Source organism: Eleutherodactylus coqui, chromosome 7, assembly GCF_035609145.1.
Source record: "Eleutherodactylus coqui strain aEleCoq1 chromosome 7, aEleCoq1.hap1, whole genome shotgun sequence".
NCBI classification, from domain to species: Eukaryota; Metazoa; Chordata; class Amphibia; order Anura; family Eleutherodactylidae; genus Eleutherodactylus; species Eleutherodactylus coqui.
In genome coordinates, this window is record NC_089843.1 from 50,547,850 (window position 1) to 50,565,528 (window position 17,679).

The window sequence follows — 17,679 nt, forward strand, 5'->3', positions numbered from 1 at the left end:
CTCATGTTCCGGGTGCGCAGGGAAAATTATACTAAGACCAGCTTTGGGGTCGGGGACTGTACAGCGCTGCAGAGTATGTTGGAGACACCGGCCCTTTCATGATTGGAGTTCCTCATATAGAACTGATCCCTGTGACCCTGGAGTGCAGCATAAAATCATGTGACAAGTTTTCTGTGGATCAGTTTCATGTGAATCCACATTAAATGGGAAAATCTAGTGATCTGAGCGACTTCCAACGAGGCCGGGTCATCGGTGCTAGACTATCCGGGGCCAGGATGTCATACACTGCTGATCTTGTAGGGTTTTTTTCTATAAGGGCATGGACAGTCTACAAAGAATAGTGTGGTTAAGAAAAAACGCCAAGCAAAAAGGGACCCTGTAGACATAAACAATTCATCAATAGAAGGGGTCAGAGGAGGATGTCAAGAATCATTCTGATGAATAGGTGCTACACAGTCAAGGAAATTGCAGCCGATTACAATGCTGATGTCCAACTAATTTGTCTGAATGCACAAGTCGCTGTTCCTTAGCACGGATGAGCTATATCAGCAGATGACCACTTCCAGCGCCATTGTGTCTAAGAGAAACAAAAAGACGAGACTCCAGTGTGCAAAAGAGCACAAAAATTGCATCAATGAGCAGTGGAAAAACGTCTCCTGGTCTTATGAATCCAGATTTCTGTTGGTCAGAATATTGGCACAAGCAGCCTGACTCGATGAACCCTTCCTGCCAGCTGGTCAGAACCTGTCATTTCCACCATCTAATTTGCAGCAACTACAAGAAGCTTCCTGTCCGCAGGGGCCGATATTCCTGCAGAACGGTTTCATCACCTAGTAGAATGTATACCATGATGAAATGCTGCGGGTCTGAAGGGCAGAGAAGGTCCAACGCTCTTCTAGATGGCCATGTAGTGTACATACTGTCTCTATGACAGACGTAGGAGCCCGGTCACAGCTGGCAGAGCAGTAACACAAGACCCATATAGTACATGAGCCGTCCTGCCTCTTGCTCTGGCTTCTCTCCACCTCTTCAGTTACAATCCTCTGATCCTCCTCACCTCCGGCGGCGAGGCGGAGCAGAGACTCCTACCTTACTGCAAGCATGCTGGGGCCTGGCACAGCTAGGTGAAGGCTCAACATGGAGAAATGTGCGATTGTTTCCATGTGTCCCACTAATTCTACCCCCAAACTTTTTTTATTGAGTGCGGCTCGAAGCATCACATCGGAAAAGGTATTGTTCCATCTTCCTTATTAGCATATATTTCCCAGAGGAGCGTGCATGGCCTTATAAGTCTCCTCACTCACCTCCTAGGTGTCTCCACACACCTTCTCATTGCTCTCCTTTGGGAAGAGATGATACTCCTCCCGGTCGGGAAAGGCCAGCATCTGGGATTCCGCTTTCCTCTCTAGGTAGTTGATGATTGCAGCACAATTATGAAATGATGACTGTAAAGGATATTTTGTTGCATGTTGACTCTTTCGTCCCTCAATCGGTTGGCTCTATTAATCACACGGTGACTTTCCTAGGACAGATCTGTAGCCGCAGGAGGCGCTTGCTGCTTCCATACAGTCCGGCATGTACAGCAACTCTGCCTTCAGGGTCAGTGTTCGCCCTCGGTCTGCAGTGACAGCCATAGTGACATGTGGAAATGGGATGTAGCAGAGTTGAGTGTCTCCAGTACAGCAGGATTGAGTTTAGCTCTGGTTTACTCTACTTTTAGTTTATATCATTATTAACCCTTTAAGGACACACATGATTTCGGTCCTGAGAATGCGACACTTTTGAGGGGGATTTTCATCTCCACTTTTCAAAAGCCATAACTTTTTTATTTTCCTGCCGAGGGTTTTGTGCTGAGCTGTAGTTGTTATCGGGGCCATTTTTGGGTACATATCATGTATTGCATTTTTAAAATTTATTTAGTGTTAATCATGCAACATAAATTACATTTTTTTCCCTGCAGGTTGCTACAATTACGATGATACCAAAATACTTTTTTTTTAGGTTTTTCCACTTTTGCACAATAAAAACCTTTTTTTTTTCTTTTTGCAAAGAATTTCTTGCATCGCTGCATTCAAATTCCCATAACCCTTTGTAGCTCTGTGAGGGCTTGTTTTTGTGCGCTGAGCTGTAGTTTTTATTGGTACTATTTTGAGGTGCGTACGGCTTTTTTTTAATCACTTTTATTGTATTTTTGGGGGGAGGCAAATGAACAAAATATGATTTGGGTTCCATTTTTTTAATCTACATTTTTTTTTTACCGTGTGGGATAAATAGCACGTTCAATTTACTGTACAGGTCTTTACAGATATGGTGATACCAAATATGTGCGATTTACTATTAGAACAACATTGGAACAAAACGCTTTGCAAGTGCAGAAAAAAAGTGCAGGTTTACGAGCACAATAGCTTTTAGTTTTTCTCTGACCAATATTCCACTTGAACGTATACAGTCTCTGTAAGCAGATCCAATGTAAGGTGCGGCAGAGGTGAGTTTGTCACTTGGTACAGCTTCTGTTAATACCATTGCAAGTAAACCAACTCAAAGTTACTACACTCTGTCAATGCCGCATTTCAAAAGGCTTAAGCAACTATTCTGCCTCTGCTACATCTGCATTTTGTGGCATTGTATGTAATAGCTTCACGGCAGCAAAGAAACGCGGTGATCAGCTACCACTTCATATATGTGACTTGTGGTTGTGCTGCTGCGGATCAGCTATGCTGCAGGAGGTTCTTCTATGCCATGGGGCAGGGGTAAGGATACACATGTAGTGGTTAAGTTGCCCATTAACTTCTCTAATCTAGTTTCAGACATGTGCGGTATTGGAATAGCTCGCCGTTTGCCATTGGATGTACTTGACAAAGTTTCATTTCCTCTTCATCCGTAGTATGTGCCGTCCACAGTGTGAGCATTGAAGAACTTATGCTGTCCTCCGTACGGTGCCCCCCAACCTGCCTGTGATGCCCATCAGAGGGGCGGAAGATGAAAAGGCTGAACTATACATGCTGCTGCAAGTACTTTCTGAGGTCAGTTCTTTACCGTTTATCTTGAGCATGAATTATATCCGTGTGGAAGATCTTGCCCCTCGGGGATGGACAATGCGGGGTTAATGTAATATCTGTAGCGCTGATTATTATAACTGTAATTGATCATCTTATGTTACCCACATTCCATAACCCAAGAATATACGGGGTGAGGCAAAAGTATGGACACATCCGTTTAACTGCTAAAATAATGAGAAAATTGACTCCCAATGTGCGAAAGTATTAACCCCTTGAGTAACGGGTTTCTTACCACCCTGTCAGACCCACCAGGGCAAGTTTTTTAAATGGGCCAATCATTTAATTTTAACTAATTTTGCAGTCTCGTTCTAAGAGCCATAACTTTTTCATTTTCCCACTGACACGGCCATATGAGGGCTTGTTTTTTGCGGGACAAGTTGTACTTTTTGATGGCATCATTTTTGGGTATATATAATGTATTGTATAACTTTTGTGAAAACATTTGTAGGGAGATTAGGGGAAAAAAAAGAAATCCTGCCATTTGTTTTTTCGATTTCATTTTTACGGCGTGCAGAATAAATAATGTGATAACATTATTCTCTTAGTCAGCATGATTCCGGTGATACTAAGTTTATACAGGTTTTTATGTTTTGCTATTTGTGTACATTTAAGGCTGCATTCCCACGAACGTATATCGGCTCGGTTTTCACGCCGAGCCGATATACGTCGTCCTCATCTGCAGGGGGGGGGGGAGGATGGAAGAGCCAGGAGCAGGAACTGAGCTCCCGCCCCCTCTCTGTCTCCTCTCCGCCCCTCTGCACTATTTGCAATGAAAGGAGGCGGGATGGGGACAGGGCTAAATTCTGAGAATTAGCCCTGCCCTGTTCCGCCTCTCCCCATTGCAAATAGTGCAGAGGGGCGGAGAGGAGGCAGAGAGGGGGTGGGAGCTCAGTTCCTGCTCCTGGCTCTTCCATCCCCCCCCCCCTGCAGATGAGGATATACGTTCATGTGAATCCAGCCTAAAACATTTTTTTTTCTTAAAGGTCTGCTTTTGTGTCGCCACATTCCAAGAGCCGTAATAATGTTATTTCTCATTGCCAGAGCCCCGGAAGGCCTTGTTTTTTGCGGGATGAACTCTAGTCTTCATTTATCTAATTTTTTTGAACATGTAAAATTTTGATCACTTTTTATTCCATTTTTTCTAGTGGTAAGATTAACAAAATTTGTAATTCTGGCATGTTTTTTATTTTTATTTTTCACTGCATTCTCTGAGCAGTATAAATAATATATTAAAGTAATTCTAGAGGCCAGTATGATTATGCCAATACCAAATTGTAATAGTTTTTTGCTTTTTCATGACTTTCACACTTAAAGAAAAAAAAGAAATACAAGTTTAAATCACCCTCCTTTTGCCATATCTATAATGAAAAAAAATTCAAATCATAAAACAAAAATACATATTTGGTATCACCGCATCCGTAAATGTCCGATCTATCAAAGTAGTGCATTATTTACCCCATACAGTGAATGTAGTCCGAAAAAAAATAAAGAGCGCCAGAAATGCACTTTTTCAGTCACCCTGTCTCCCAGAAAAAATGCAATAAAAAGCGATCAAAAAGTCATATGTATTCCAAAATGGTACCAACGTTAACTACAGGGCATCCTGCAAAAAATGAGCCCTTGCTCAAGTACGTTGATGAAAAAATAAAAAAGTTATTGCGCGCAGAAGATGCAGCAGAAAATAATTTTTAAAAATTTAATGTCTGAAAAAAAATACAAGTACTACAGCAAAAAAAGTATACACATTTGGTATCGTAGTAATCGCACTGACCCATAGAATAAAGTTATCAGGTCATTTTTGTTGCAGTTTGTGTGCCGTAGAAACAAAACGCACTGAAGGATGGTGGAATGTCATTTTTCTTTCATTTTACTCTACTTAGGTTTTTGTAAAACTTTTTCAGTACATTATATGGTACTTTAAATAGCACCACTGAAAAATACAACTCATTCCGCAAAAAACAAGCCCTCATACAGCGACGTCGATGGAAAAATAAAGGCGTTATGATTTTTTAAACGGGGGGAGGAAAAAAAGAAATGGGGAAAGAAGAAAAAAAGGGACCGTGTCATTAAGGGGTTAAATAATGTACTAACTTCCTTCTCTGGGTCATTATGACACAGGTATACCACATGTGTAATTTTATTTTTAATTTTTCACAAAGTAAAGGGAGACAAGTGTTTTCTAATTTTATTTATTTTATTTTTTAAAATAATTTTTTACTTTTTCTCTTTTTGTCCCTTTAGGGGACTTCCACAGAGACCCATCAGGACTCCCTGATCACATTCTGGGGGGGGGGGGGGGGGGTCCCATGGTGACAGACCTTTACATGCTGCAGTCACATAGACTGCAGCATGTAAAGGGTTAACACAGCAGCGATCAGAAGTTTTCTCTGATCTCTGCTGTAAGAGCTGGTGTCTAGCTGTCCTCTGACAGCCAAGCACCAGCTTTCCCTGCAACAGAGACCATCTGCTTGCTTCTGACAAGCCTATGGTCTCTATAGCAACCAGTATACAAAGCAGGACATTAGAAGCAGGAGATTGCCGGCAGATCGGCAATATCTTCTGCTTCTCAATGTCCTGCTTTGTGCTCTGTGGGTCTGTGCAGGCAGAGTACACTACCACAGCTTGTGGCATTGTGCTCTGCAGCTCCCATAGTGATACATAGCCCGAAAATCTTCCGGGCTATATCGCCATGAGCAGTGGATCTCGTCCCGGAAAATTTCCGGGCGTGCCACTCAAGCGGTTAATAGGGAGGGAGGCTACTTTTTTTTGGTGGAGAAGACGTTTTTGGTGACCATTTTGGCCATGCTGAATTCAGCTCCGGTTTTTCAGATGGGAAGGGGGTCATGTGATATATCAATCTTGGCTAGAAATGACTCAGAAACACTCTGCAAGAGTCAGTTGTGTCCTATCTTTACTTGGTTAGGAGTTGAGTGAAGGCAATGTTTCACAAAGCGCTTTATGTGATGTGTTCAATGTCCCCACCATTCTGCCGCATGCACATAGTTGAACATTTAATCCCGTCTTCATGAACACGCTGCAGGTGATAGGTCTTCTTAGCACTGTAGGTGAACCATATTGCGTATTTTTTCAACATACACAAGGCACTTTAAGGCTGGATTCACACAAGGCGGATTTGCCGCGGAAATTCCATGCAGAATTTTGCTGCGGCAAACTGCCTGCGGCTGCTAATCCCCATGTTAGCAAGCCATGTGGATGAGATTTGTCAAAAATCTCGTCCACATGGGACAGCCAATCCATCACGGCAAAGCCGCCAGAAGATGGTGCTGCGACGCAGATTCCCCAGCCACAGCATGTCTATTTTTGGGGGGTTTTCTTCTATTGCAGTCACCCTGCTCTGCATGGGAGTGCCGGCTGCAATGGAAAAGCATGCGGCCAATGGCTGAGTGTGAGAGTTTTGAAGCAGTGCTTTACCGGCGGAAATCTTGCAGTTCTTCGCTGCGGCAAAACTGCACGATTCCGCCCTCTGAGAACCCAGCCTAAATGGCCTCAGAGATAAAAGTCCAAAGGTGTTAGGTCCAGCGAACTTGGCGGCCATTCTGCCAGACCTCTATGCCCAATCCTGTGCCCAGGAAAATGTACATCTAGCCATATGTGTACTGCCACAGCAAAGTGGCACCATCTTGTTGAAAATTAATGTGGGAACCCGCTGCTCCCATTGAGCACAGATGGGAATAAGGCATCATGTAACATCTTGGAGGTAGTTCTCACCGTTAAGTGATCTATCAATGAAAAAGGCCCTAGATGTCTGACACCAACTTGCCTAGCTCCTAAAGAAGTAAACATAGCGCAGAACTGACAGTCCTGTGTGTTTCTGAGTAAAGTCTAGCCAAGATTGATATGTCACATGACCCTCTTCACATTTGAATTACCTGAGCTGAATTCAATATGGCAGATTAGAAAATAGCTGCTGAGAACATCTCCTCCACTAAAAAATGCCGCTCCCTCCCAATTAGTTACTTTTACACATTGAAAGTCAATTTTCTCATTATTACACCACTTAAACAGGCGTGTCCAGACTTTTGCCCCACCCTGTACTAGTGCTTTTATATGCTAAAAGGGGCATTAAACCTCAAAACCAGTGAGATAGAAAAAAACAGTTGTGCAAGTTCTTCTTGCTTTTCACCCATTTTGCATCCGATTTTTACGTGCATGAAAAAGAAGCATGATGGGTTCTGCACACTTCTACTTTTTTAATTCTTTATTTCAAGTTGCCCCGCGTATCCGCACTATCTATTGTGCCTTGTTACCTGATCACCCTGAAGGTCCTAAGGCCTCCCTATTTTAGGTCTTCTTGGCAGGCAATCACAGTGAGAGATCTCTTCCCTCCTCCATCATTGTCCAGAGCCACGCCTTACCACCTGCACCCCGACACGTGTTTCGCCCCAAGCGACAGGCTGCTATTTTTCTTGCTTTATTTCTATTTGATTTTAGGTTCAAAAAATTTTTATTCAAACACTTTTCACACAATAAAGCATGTATACTTTTAGGCTCTTTTCGGTTACAAATCAGCTGTTCTTGTAGAGACATAACGAGGACACAAGACAAAATCACAAAATGGGTTAAACGCAATTGACAACCAGCATTGGGGAATGTGGGGGGAGGGAAGGGTTGGGACAACAGAATGGGCCCCTCAGGAGGATAGAGCCCAAGCCTCACGGAGTCCTCGTGTACCCCTCTCAGAGTTGTCTGGTATCCACCCAGTTCCTAAATCTCTCTGAGGATCGGAAAGAGACTTAGGCCTGCCACGTTCTGTAGAACTCCGCTTGGGCACCATTCTCCCCGGCTCTCAGCTCATCAAAGCGCATGAGCTCATTCATCTCCTCCGCCCACATTACTCTCGATGGAGGTATTGGGGACTTCCAGAGTCTGGGAATAATTCTTCTAGTATCAGAATGAAGAATCCTTTTGATAGGACCTGGAAGGATTGAGAGGAGAGCCATTTCCATAGTTAAATGCAGCCGAGTCACACAGATAGGGTTATAAGTCTCCATCACTACCTTCTAGAGGGAGGCCACGCCAGCACAGCTCCACCAGATGTGGCCTATTGTCCCACTGTCACTGTTACATCTCCAGCAAGTGGGGGAAATCTGTGGGAAAATCCTATGCAGCTGGTCTGGAGTCCTATACCATCGCGACATAACTTTAAAATTTAAAGGGGTTGTCCCGCGCCGAAACGGTTTTGTTTTTTTTTCAATAGCCCCCCCGTTCGGCCCGAGACAAACCCGATGCATGTGTTGAAAAAAAAAAACGGATAGTGCTTACCCGAATCCCCGCGCCCCGGTGACTTCTTACTTACCTTGCGAAGATGGCCGCCGGGATCTTCACCCATGGTGGACCGCAGGTCTTCTGTGCGTTCCATTGCCGATTCCAGCCTCCTGATTGGCTGGAATCGGCACACGTGACGGGGCGGAGCTACGAGGAGCAGCTCTCCAGCACGAGCGGCCCCATTCACCAGGGAAAAGACCGGATTGCGCAAGCGCGTCTAATCGGGAGATTAGACGCTGAAATTAGACGGCACCATGGAGACGGGGACGCTAGCAACGGAGCAGGTAAGTGAATAACTTCTGTTTGGCTCATATTTAATGCACGATGTATATTACAAAGTGCATTAATATGGCCATACAGAAGTGCTGAACCCCACTTGCTTTCGCGGGACAACCCCTTTAAGTTCTGAAGTTTGCAGGCAGGAGAAATTTTGTGACACAGAATCTAGGCTCTCTCCCAATCCTCCTGCGGAAGGCTACGGCCTAGCGCTCTCTCCCAGGCCTCCACGTATGGGGGTCTTTGGGCCTCCACCTCCCGATTCAGCAATAACTTGTAGAGATGGGATATCATGTGCCTCTGAGAGGACGTGGACATAAAAATTTGCTTGAATGGTGTAAGGACCAGTTAGATTCACACGAGGGTCCAGGGACCCCACGAAACCCCTTAATTGAAAGTGTTGCAGCCACGACCCAGGGCAGGACCCCCTCTCCCCTTGATCTCCGCCAGGGGCTTCAGTCTGGAGACAGTCATCACACATTGTATCTGCGGTAGCCTCAATTTGTGAGTTGGAGACCAGCGGAGTAAGGGAACCAGGCACTGAAACTAAGCCACCGGCCGCAGCGAACTCTAGCTAGGCTCGAAGGAGCTGGCGCATAAAAGGCGAGATGTTGGGTATTAGGCTTATGAGCTTAAAAGGGATCCAAGCTGTACCTAGCAGTGACCCTGGGACCAAGGTGTATTTGGCCTCCACCCACAATTTAGCGCCCTCCCTTTTAAGTAGATCCAAAATGCAGTTGACCAGGCTTGCTTTGTAGTATAGGGTAAAGTCGGGTAGACTTAGGCCTCCCCCCTTTCTACTCCTCATGAGCAGGGAGAAGTGCATTCATGGTTTCCTCCCTCTCCACACGAACGCTATGATCAAGTCCCGCAAACGTTTTAAGTATGAGCTAGGAAGTTTCAGAGGGACCGTTTGACATAAGTAGAGGAACTTGGGTAAGAGTCCATTTTAATTACGTTAGCCCTCCCGCTCCAAGAAAGCAACAGCGTTTCCCATTTGCTGAGGTCTTTTTCTAGATCCGCGGCAAATGGTACGAAATTAAGTTTGAACGCTTGCGAGACATCCGCTGGTTGGTTGTATTCCTAGGTATTTTATTGCTGAGTGCCTCCATCGAAACGGAAACTGGCTCTCCGCTTGTGACACCTCGGTCTGCGGCAACGAAGCACTTTTTGAGTGTTAACTTTGTAGTTACTGATACTGCCGAAACGTTGGAATTCCTGTAAAATCACTGGAAGTCCAATACGTGGGATGGATAGATAAAGTAATGCCATCTGCAAACAACGCCATTTTATGCTCCGTCCCCCTTATATAAAAATCCCACTATTGACCCATTCTGACACATTTGCCAGAGCCTCCATAGTCAGGATATATAGGAACGGGGAGAGAGGGCATCCCTGCCTGGTCCCTTTCCATACTGGCAAGGTGTCTTAGAGGGCCCCATTGACCCTGATTCTGGCCGAGGGATTAGGATATAGGGCTAGGATGCGCTCATCCTTCATCCTCTGACCTACACCTATTTTGTCCAGGGTGGCTGCGGGGAAGTTCCGACTGACCCTGTCGAACGCTTTTTCTGCATCTACCACAAGGAGACACAGGGGGCTATTCGAGAGTTTGGCTCTAGCGATCAACGACAGGGATTTGATGGTATTATCCCTTGCCTCTCTACCCAGGACAAAGCCCACCTGTCACTTGTGAATCAGATGTGGGATTGCACTTTGCAGCCATGAGGCTATCAATTTTGCAAACAGTTTGACATCTATATTACGCAAAGAAATTGTGCAACAGGTGCCACAAACCGAGGCGTCCTTACCAGGTTTGGGGATGACCGTGATGTGCGCTGTCAGGGTCTGAGCCGGGAAGGGCCCCCCAGGATCTACTGCGTTAAAGGACCTAAGCACTAAGGGCGAAATCCTATAGAACCTTGCTGTGAAACCACCTGATCCCGTTTCCATTTGATTTTAGTCTGATTTTTTTACAGACAGAAAATCGGATGGAAAAATTGATTGTGTGAATGTGCCCTTAGTTTGTAAACGGCAATAGATCATTCACTGACAGCAAGCATAGAGCTGGAAATAGCGAGGAATTAAAGAACAAAGTATATTAGAAAGTTGCAGACCTTTTCATTCCACTATGCTTATTGATAGAGTATATTAGTGCAGGTCAGGAAATATTTGTTTCCGCTCTCCGGTACAAGATACGGGGGGAAGGGATATATTACTGCTTCCATGCCAGAATTCTGGTGTTTAAAAAGTCACAAATTTTGTCACTAAGCCCATTTCTGACAAAATTTGAGACTTCTCTTAATTTTGTGCTGCTTTTCCTGCCACTTTCTTGAAAGGGGGTGTGGCCTGTTAGAAGGGGGCGTGGCTTACCAGAACAACACCTTTATGTATAATTGATGCCAGAAACTGGTGTAAATTATGCCAGGTTGGCCCTTGTTTACACTTCTGCATAGGCGCACACAGCTGCTGGAATGGACCTAATAGATGAAGAGGCATGCGTCTCCTCATGCACTAGGTGCATTGTGTAAAATTTATACTTAGACCGGTGTTGGAAATGCGGGGCTTCGTATATTTGCCACAAAGTTCTAGTAAATGGCATAGGTTACTGTAATTACTTGCAAACTGAGATCATTTGATAAAGGGAAATATGTGAGGATTGTGGTTGCAGCGGGCACAGGGCGGATGAAACACACTTCACCTTCAGGACTAAAATCTTGCATTCCTCACATCGATACCCTGAATGCAGTGAAACGGAAAAAAGATTTTCTGTATGTAATCTGTGACAAACCGGTTTAACTCCTATGAAGAGAATACAGTCAAGGGAGGAGTCACGTAAAGAAATGTGAGCGGCCCCTTTAAATTCTTATTTCCAATTGAAATACTGCAAGGCATAAACATAGACTATTGCTTCACATGGTAAATCCAACCTCTCGTCTCCAGACGGCTGCTTAAGAAAACAGGGAAAATTGTAATGGGGATCTATACAGCGCAGGGGTATATGTTGGCGCTATGTAAGTAACTGCAAGCACAATAAGCATATAAATAATAATAATAATAATAATAAACTTTATTTGTATAGCGCCAACATATTCCTCAGCGCTTACATAGACAGGGGATACAGAAAGACAAAATACAAACATTACAGAACCACGGTTACCTAGTAATCAATTGATGGAAACAATAGGGGTGAGGGTCCTGCTCCAACGAGCTTACATACTACGAATAGTGGGGTGATACAAAAGGTAAAGGGGCTGGAGATGTGCACAGTATGGCGAGGTGGAGAGTGAGCGATGTTATACACATAGACACTGGTCAGACATTTGGCCGTGTGACGGCAGAATCGGTATGACTTCAGCAGCGGTTTATGATGGCTAGCAGGGATTGCAGTCAGTAGGTCAGGGAGCATGTTATCAGGTGGAGTAAAGAGAGGTTTGTTTAGGGAATGCTGTATGCCACCCTGAAGAGGTGCGTTTTTAGAGCACGCCTGAAGTTCTGTGAGTCCTGGATTGCTCGGGTAGCCTTTGGTAGTGCGATATACTCTTTCCATATCTCGGCTGAATCTATCTCCGGTTTCTTTTTTTACATGCTGAGTCATTATGACAGTGACCTTAATCAGAGCAGCCTGGCAGCCGATTTCAAATGAAATGTGTAATACTTCATATCGCCTGTGGGGGAGCTGTAGGGGAATTGAACATTTGTAGCAAAAAAAGCTAATTAGTGAAATGTCCAGCAGTTAAAAAAATTGAATATTCACTGTGTGCAACTTAGTGGAAGATGATCTGCCTAATAAAAAGGTATCCTCCAAAATGGTTGATTCCTTTAAGGGACCGTTCACATCTCGTTTTTGATTACGTTTAGGGTTTATGTCTGAATCATTTAATAAATACTTCGGGGTAAACCGTTTTTGAGGGATGCCTCTGTATTGAAAACTCTTCCCAGCACTGTTAAGAAAAAAAAAAGGTACACCAACCTATACTGCCTATACCGATGCCATAAGGATGTCAGCATTAGTTGTGTCCACTGAAGTCTATGGATGCGGTTGGCTGTATTTAATTTAGAGTCCATTCAGAAATGTAATTTTCCCATCCTAGTTCAGTTTGTGTATTTCACAGATAACACTTCAACCTATTATAGCCAATAAGGCTATACATACGATCTATGGTCTATGTGAAAAGAATCGCAGCATGCCCTTTTTTGGTTTTGTCCAATTTACAGACCAGAATTGGACATGCAATGTGGGTATCGAATAGCGTACAGCAGTTTTACCTCAAACCAGGGAGTATCCCCTGTTCCTCACTCCACAGCATGGCTGCACAGACTCAGGGAGTATCCCCTGCTCCTCACTCCACAGCATGGCTGCGCAGACTCAGGGAGTATCTGTTACCATGCAGGGCAGCGCAGGGTCCCGTGGTCAGCGCGCGCCACCCCGGCGTTGGCTCCGGTGTCCTGGAGCCCTGACGTTGGGGCTCTACCGGCGCCGTGGAACGGCTGGTGTGCGGCGGCGTGGGCGTGTCCGCCCGTACTCCTCCACCTCTCTTGTGCAGTAGTGGGGGAGCTGGCTCCTCCCACTCTCCACCCCGGGGCGGAGTCTCTCGTTTATAAGGCTGGCAGTGACCTGAGATCACTGCCAGTTATTGGTTCTGTTAGCCACTAGTCAGTTCTGCCTCTGTCAGTCAGTACTAGTTGCTAGTCAGTCTCTTTCTAGTGCGCCTTTTACTCAGTCTGTTCTGGTTCTGTCTGCTACTAGCTAGTCTGTCTGCAGCTACTCTCAGCTAGCCCTAGTTTGCAGTCAGTTTCCTTCAGCCTGCCTGTAGCTTTGTTTGTTCTGTTGGCCTTTTCCATCTGCCTCTCTGTCGGCACTCTGTCCCCCCATCAGTTAGTTTCTCTTGTCAGTCACCAGGTCCCTAGCCAGCGCAGGGACCGCCATCCAGTTGTCCGCCTGGGGTTAGCCAGGGCCGCGGCAAGTAGGCAGGGACAGTGGGGTGCGGGAAGATCAGGGCACCCCATCTGGCGCTCGGGGGTCAGAGTGCCGTAACAGTATCCCTAATTCTCACTTCCCAGCATGGCTGCTCAGAATCAGGGAGTATCCCCTGCTCCTCACTCCACAGAATGGCGCACAAACTCAAGGGGGAATCCCCAGCTCCCCACACTGCAGCATAGCAGCACAGACTACCTACTACCTGTCTGTTGCTGCTCTGAGGCTGCACCTCATTCCCTCATCTCTTTAAAATCACAGTAGCTTACAAATCACTAACACAGCAGAACATTAAATGAGCAATAAAACAGTCAGCAACAACCATACCCCCATTACATCTGTGCCAAGGAGGAGGTCATTGATTTTAGAAACTTCTTAGTGAAAATGAAACCTGCATTTAAAGATGTCTGGAGCAATATCTGCCCTGTACTTATTGATCGCTCTCTTCTTCTTTAGCAAGGCCCAGCAACTCTTCATGGCAACACTTGGAGGACCTCTCCTGTCCCACATTACAAAGACATCCCAGTTGATATTAATGGGCACTGTGTAATGCTTTATTTCCCCCTGTGGTGGCACTGCAGGGAAATTGAACTCTTGCTACCAAGTTTACCCACCGATCACAGCTGATTGCTGGGTCCTAGCACTTTACAATGAGTTTACTATCAAACAACAAGTAGAGATTGTCCTAAGCTGATAACCCTGTTTATGGCTTGTTCCAAGTATTGCCAGGAAGGTGCCCAATTGAGCATCACAAACTGGCCACAACATCATGCACCTATCAGACCATTGCACGTTTGGAAGAAACCGTTTCTATTGGCTTTATGGTGCCTTATTTGCAGAGAGGCATCTCCACATCTTTGTAGAGTGGGTGCGCAGCCATAGAGCACTATATTTTGCATAGAGAATGCATCCAGAGCCATTTCCTATAGAACATCTAGCCTGGGAGTTTCCCTTTAACCCCTTAATGACCTGAGTGTTTCGATTTTTAAAAGATTTTATGTACATGGTGGTTTCCCCCGTTTTTTTTTTTGTTTGTTTGTTTTTGTAACCGGTAAATCCGCCAGCTGACCGAGACTCGCTGATTTTCTTCCACTGAGTGCGCAAACACAAAAAGCTGCTGTTTGAACACCAAACAAGGATTAAGTTCCAGCACCTCAGGAATGCATAAATAACTTTATTCCATATGCATAATTTAAGCATTATTTAAAGAGAACCTGTGGTCTGTTCAGCTATAATACAATGAAGTACACTTTTTTAGTTATTTTGTTAAAATCCTTAGCAAATCATACCTGTGAAAATGAGGTTTATTTGCTACATGTTAAATACTGGGGAGCAGTCCCGTAGGTGGCCTGGACCATCTCTGCCGGCCAAAGTGTGTTCCCTAATGCCTCCCCTCTCTGCCAGAGTGCTGTGGATAATGTAAGAAATCTCTTGCATGCATCAGGAGATCCCAAACTGGTGCATGCGCAGTTCATCCAGCCCTTTTGTGCGCAGGTACAGTACACTTAACTGCGCATGCCCCGGCGGTGTCATATGACGCAGTGGGCGGGGTGCGTATTCACGCTATACTCCCGTGTGCTACAGCAGAAGTATAGCGGGACAGGCAGCTTCCATTGACTACAATGAAAGCCGTCCGCAGGTAATTTCACGCTGCAGAATTCCGCAGCATGTACATTGAGCTATTAGGTTCAATAGAACCTAGTAGCTGTGGTGAAACACCGCGGATTGCCTTAGGATGTTGGGCCTTAACGAGCCTGGAGCCCGCTACTTGCCCTCACTTCATCTGTATAAATACATTCTATCTACAATAACATTTGATTAGCTACTTGGGGTTAACCTTTCACATCACCCTGACATTTGTCTGTGTGCCGAGATCCACCATCACCTTACCAAGAGGAGGATCGGTGTAGTGTTGCAGAGTCGCCGGTGGCATGTATGTGTTGTTTCTCCCTGGTCACTTCTCCCCGATTCAGCAGTACGAAGGTGGTGGGCAGATATAATGCATTCTCCAACTCCTCCCTCATCTGTTCGCCCATTCTTTATACTCTATCATGCAAAAGCAACGCACCCGCATCATGTGTCATTCTCTTTAATTTACCCAAAATGGGGCTTATGACCAATGAAGGATCCCCAAATATTTTGTAGTGTGGCAGCATTAATTGTCGTATTACCTGTCCTAATGAGAGTATTTTTATATGTATGGTTCCAGTTTTATGTAATGTACTATATTTTATGTTTGTCTTTAGGATTCTGTTTGTCATCATCTTCCTGATAACCTCTCTGTACATCTGCAAAGTGGGACTGGACGCCAAGCCGTGTGACCGCCGAGCCGTGGACCCCAACCACATAAAGGTTGGACATTGCTTTTATCAAGTTAGTGATCATTGTGGGAAAGGGGAATGTGTGCAAATTCATACAAGTAAGGCCAGGGCTACATGGCAACTTTGAAGCGTGATGGTGCAAGACCAGAAAAGTTGTGCGATCAAGACTTGTGTAGCTTCCTGTCCTGCATCTCTTTTAGGTATGGGATTTGGCTGTGGCGGGGGAGATGCAGTTGCACATGTTTTGCATTGCAGTCTATAATGGCACATTCTTGTGCAACTTGTGAAATGAGACCAAAAAGCAAAGAGTTTGGGATTTTTTGCAAATTTCGTAGTCCTGTTAGGTCGCAACACGACCCCTCGGACAATTCCTAATCTAGTTGCCATGGGATATGATGTTGTTTTCATTGCTTTTCTGCTTACTACTATTGTTTTATCTATATACTAGTATACCCGTCGCACGTTGCTGTGATATCTGAAGAAAGGAAATTCAAGGAAACTCGTTCTGATAACGATGAATTTACATTGTGTCATTTTTATTGAAACTTATTCATTTACATCTGGAAAACATTTCAAAGTGTCGTTTTAATTCTATTTATTTATTTGGGTGCTTTTGGATACACGCACTTGAAGTAGCAACCAATCACAGCGCAGTTTTCATGTTACCCCAGGAGTATAATATATAACAACCAATCACAGCACAGCTTTCATGTTACCTCAGCAGTATAAGAAATAGCAACCAATCACAGCACAGGTTTCATCATACCTCAGCAGTATAATATATAACAACCAATCACAGCACAGCTTTCATGTAACCTTAGTTGTATAGTATATAACAACCAATCACAGCGCACCTTTGAAGCTACCTCAGCAGTTTAGAAAGTAAGAACCAATCACAGTGCAGCTTTCATGTTACCTCAGCAGTATAAGAAATAGCAACCAATCAAAGCACAGCTTTCATGTAACCTTATTAGTATAAGAATTAGCAACCAATCACAGCACAGCTTTCATGTTACCTCAGCAGTATAATATATAACAACCAATCACAGCGCAGCTTTCATGTTACCTCAGCAGTATAATATATAACAAACAATCAGAACGAGTTTGCTTGAATTTCCTTTCTTCAGATATCACAGCAACGTCTGACGGGTATGCTATATATTATAAAGCTGAGGCAACATGAAAGCTGCGCTGCGATTGGTTGTTATATATTATACCACTGAGGTAACATGAAAGCTGCGCTACGATTGGTTGTTATATATTATACTGCTGAGGTAACATGAAAGCTGCGCTGTGATTGGTTGTTATATATTATACTGCTGAGGTAACATGTAAGCTGCGCTGTGATTGGTTGTTATATATTATACTGCTGAGGTAACATGAAAGCTGTGCTACGATTGGTTGTTATATATTATACCACTGAGGTAACATGAAAGCTGCGCTGTGATTGGTCGTTATATATTATACCGCTGAGGTAACATGAAAGCTGTGATGTGATCGGTAGTTATATATTATACCGCTGAGCTAACATGTAAGCTGGTCTGCAATTGGTAGGTATATATTATACTGCTGAGGTAACATGAAAGCTGTGCTGTGATTGGTTGTTATATATTATACTGCTGAGGTAAAATGAAAGCTGCGCTGTGATTGGTTGTTATATATTATACTGCTGAGGTAACATGAAAGCTGTGATGTGATTGGTGGTTATATATTATACTGCTGGGATAACATGAAAACTGTGCTGTGATTGGCTGCTACT

General features: G+C 44.4%; 1 protein-coding gene across 2 annotated transcripts in view; it reads left to right on the top strand.

Moving 5' to 3' along the window:
- Nucleotides 1-1,063: 1,063 nt before the first annotated feature.
- The window catches only part of LOC136572441 (lactosylceramide alpha-2,3-sialyltransferase-like), a 35,189-nt gene continuing 18,573 nt past the window's right edge, over nucleotides 1,064-17,679 (top strand). Inside the window, exons 1-3 of one of the 2 annotated variants that reach the window (XM_066572997.1) lie at nucleotides 1,064-1,230; nucleotides 2,885-3,023; nucleotides 15,846-15,951. In XM_066572997.1, the coding sequence (XP_066429094.1) occupies nucleotides 2,980-3,023; nucleotides 15,846-15,951 (150 nt within the window). In that variant the 5' untranslated portion in view covers nucleotides 1,064-1,230; nucleotides 2,885-2,979. Of the gene's footprint in view, nucleotides 1,231-1,863; nucleotides 1,884-2,884; nucleotides 3,024-15,845; nucleotides 15,952-17,679 lie in introns of those variants that run through there. The other variant, XM_066572998.1, reaches the window with a different exon arrangement.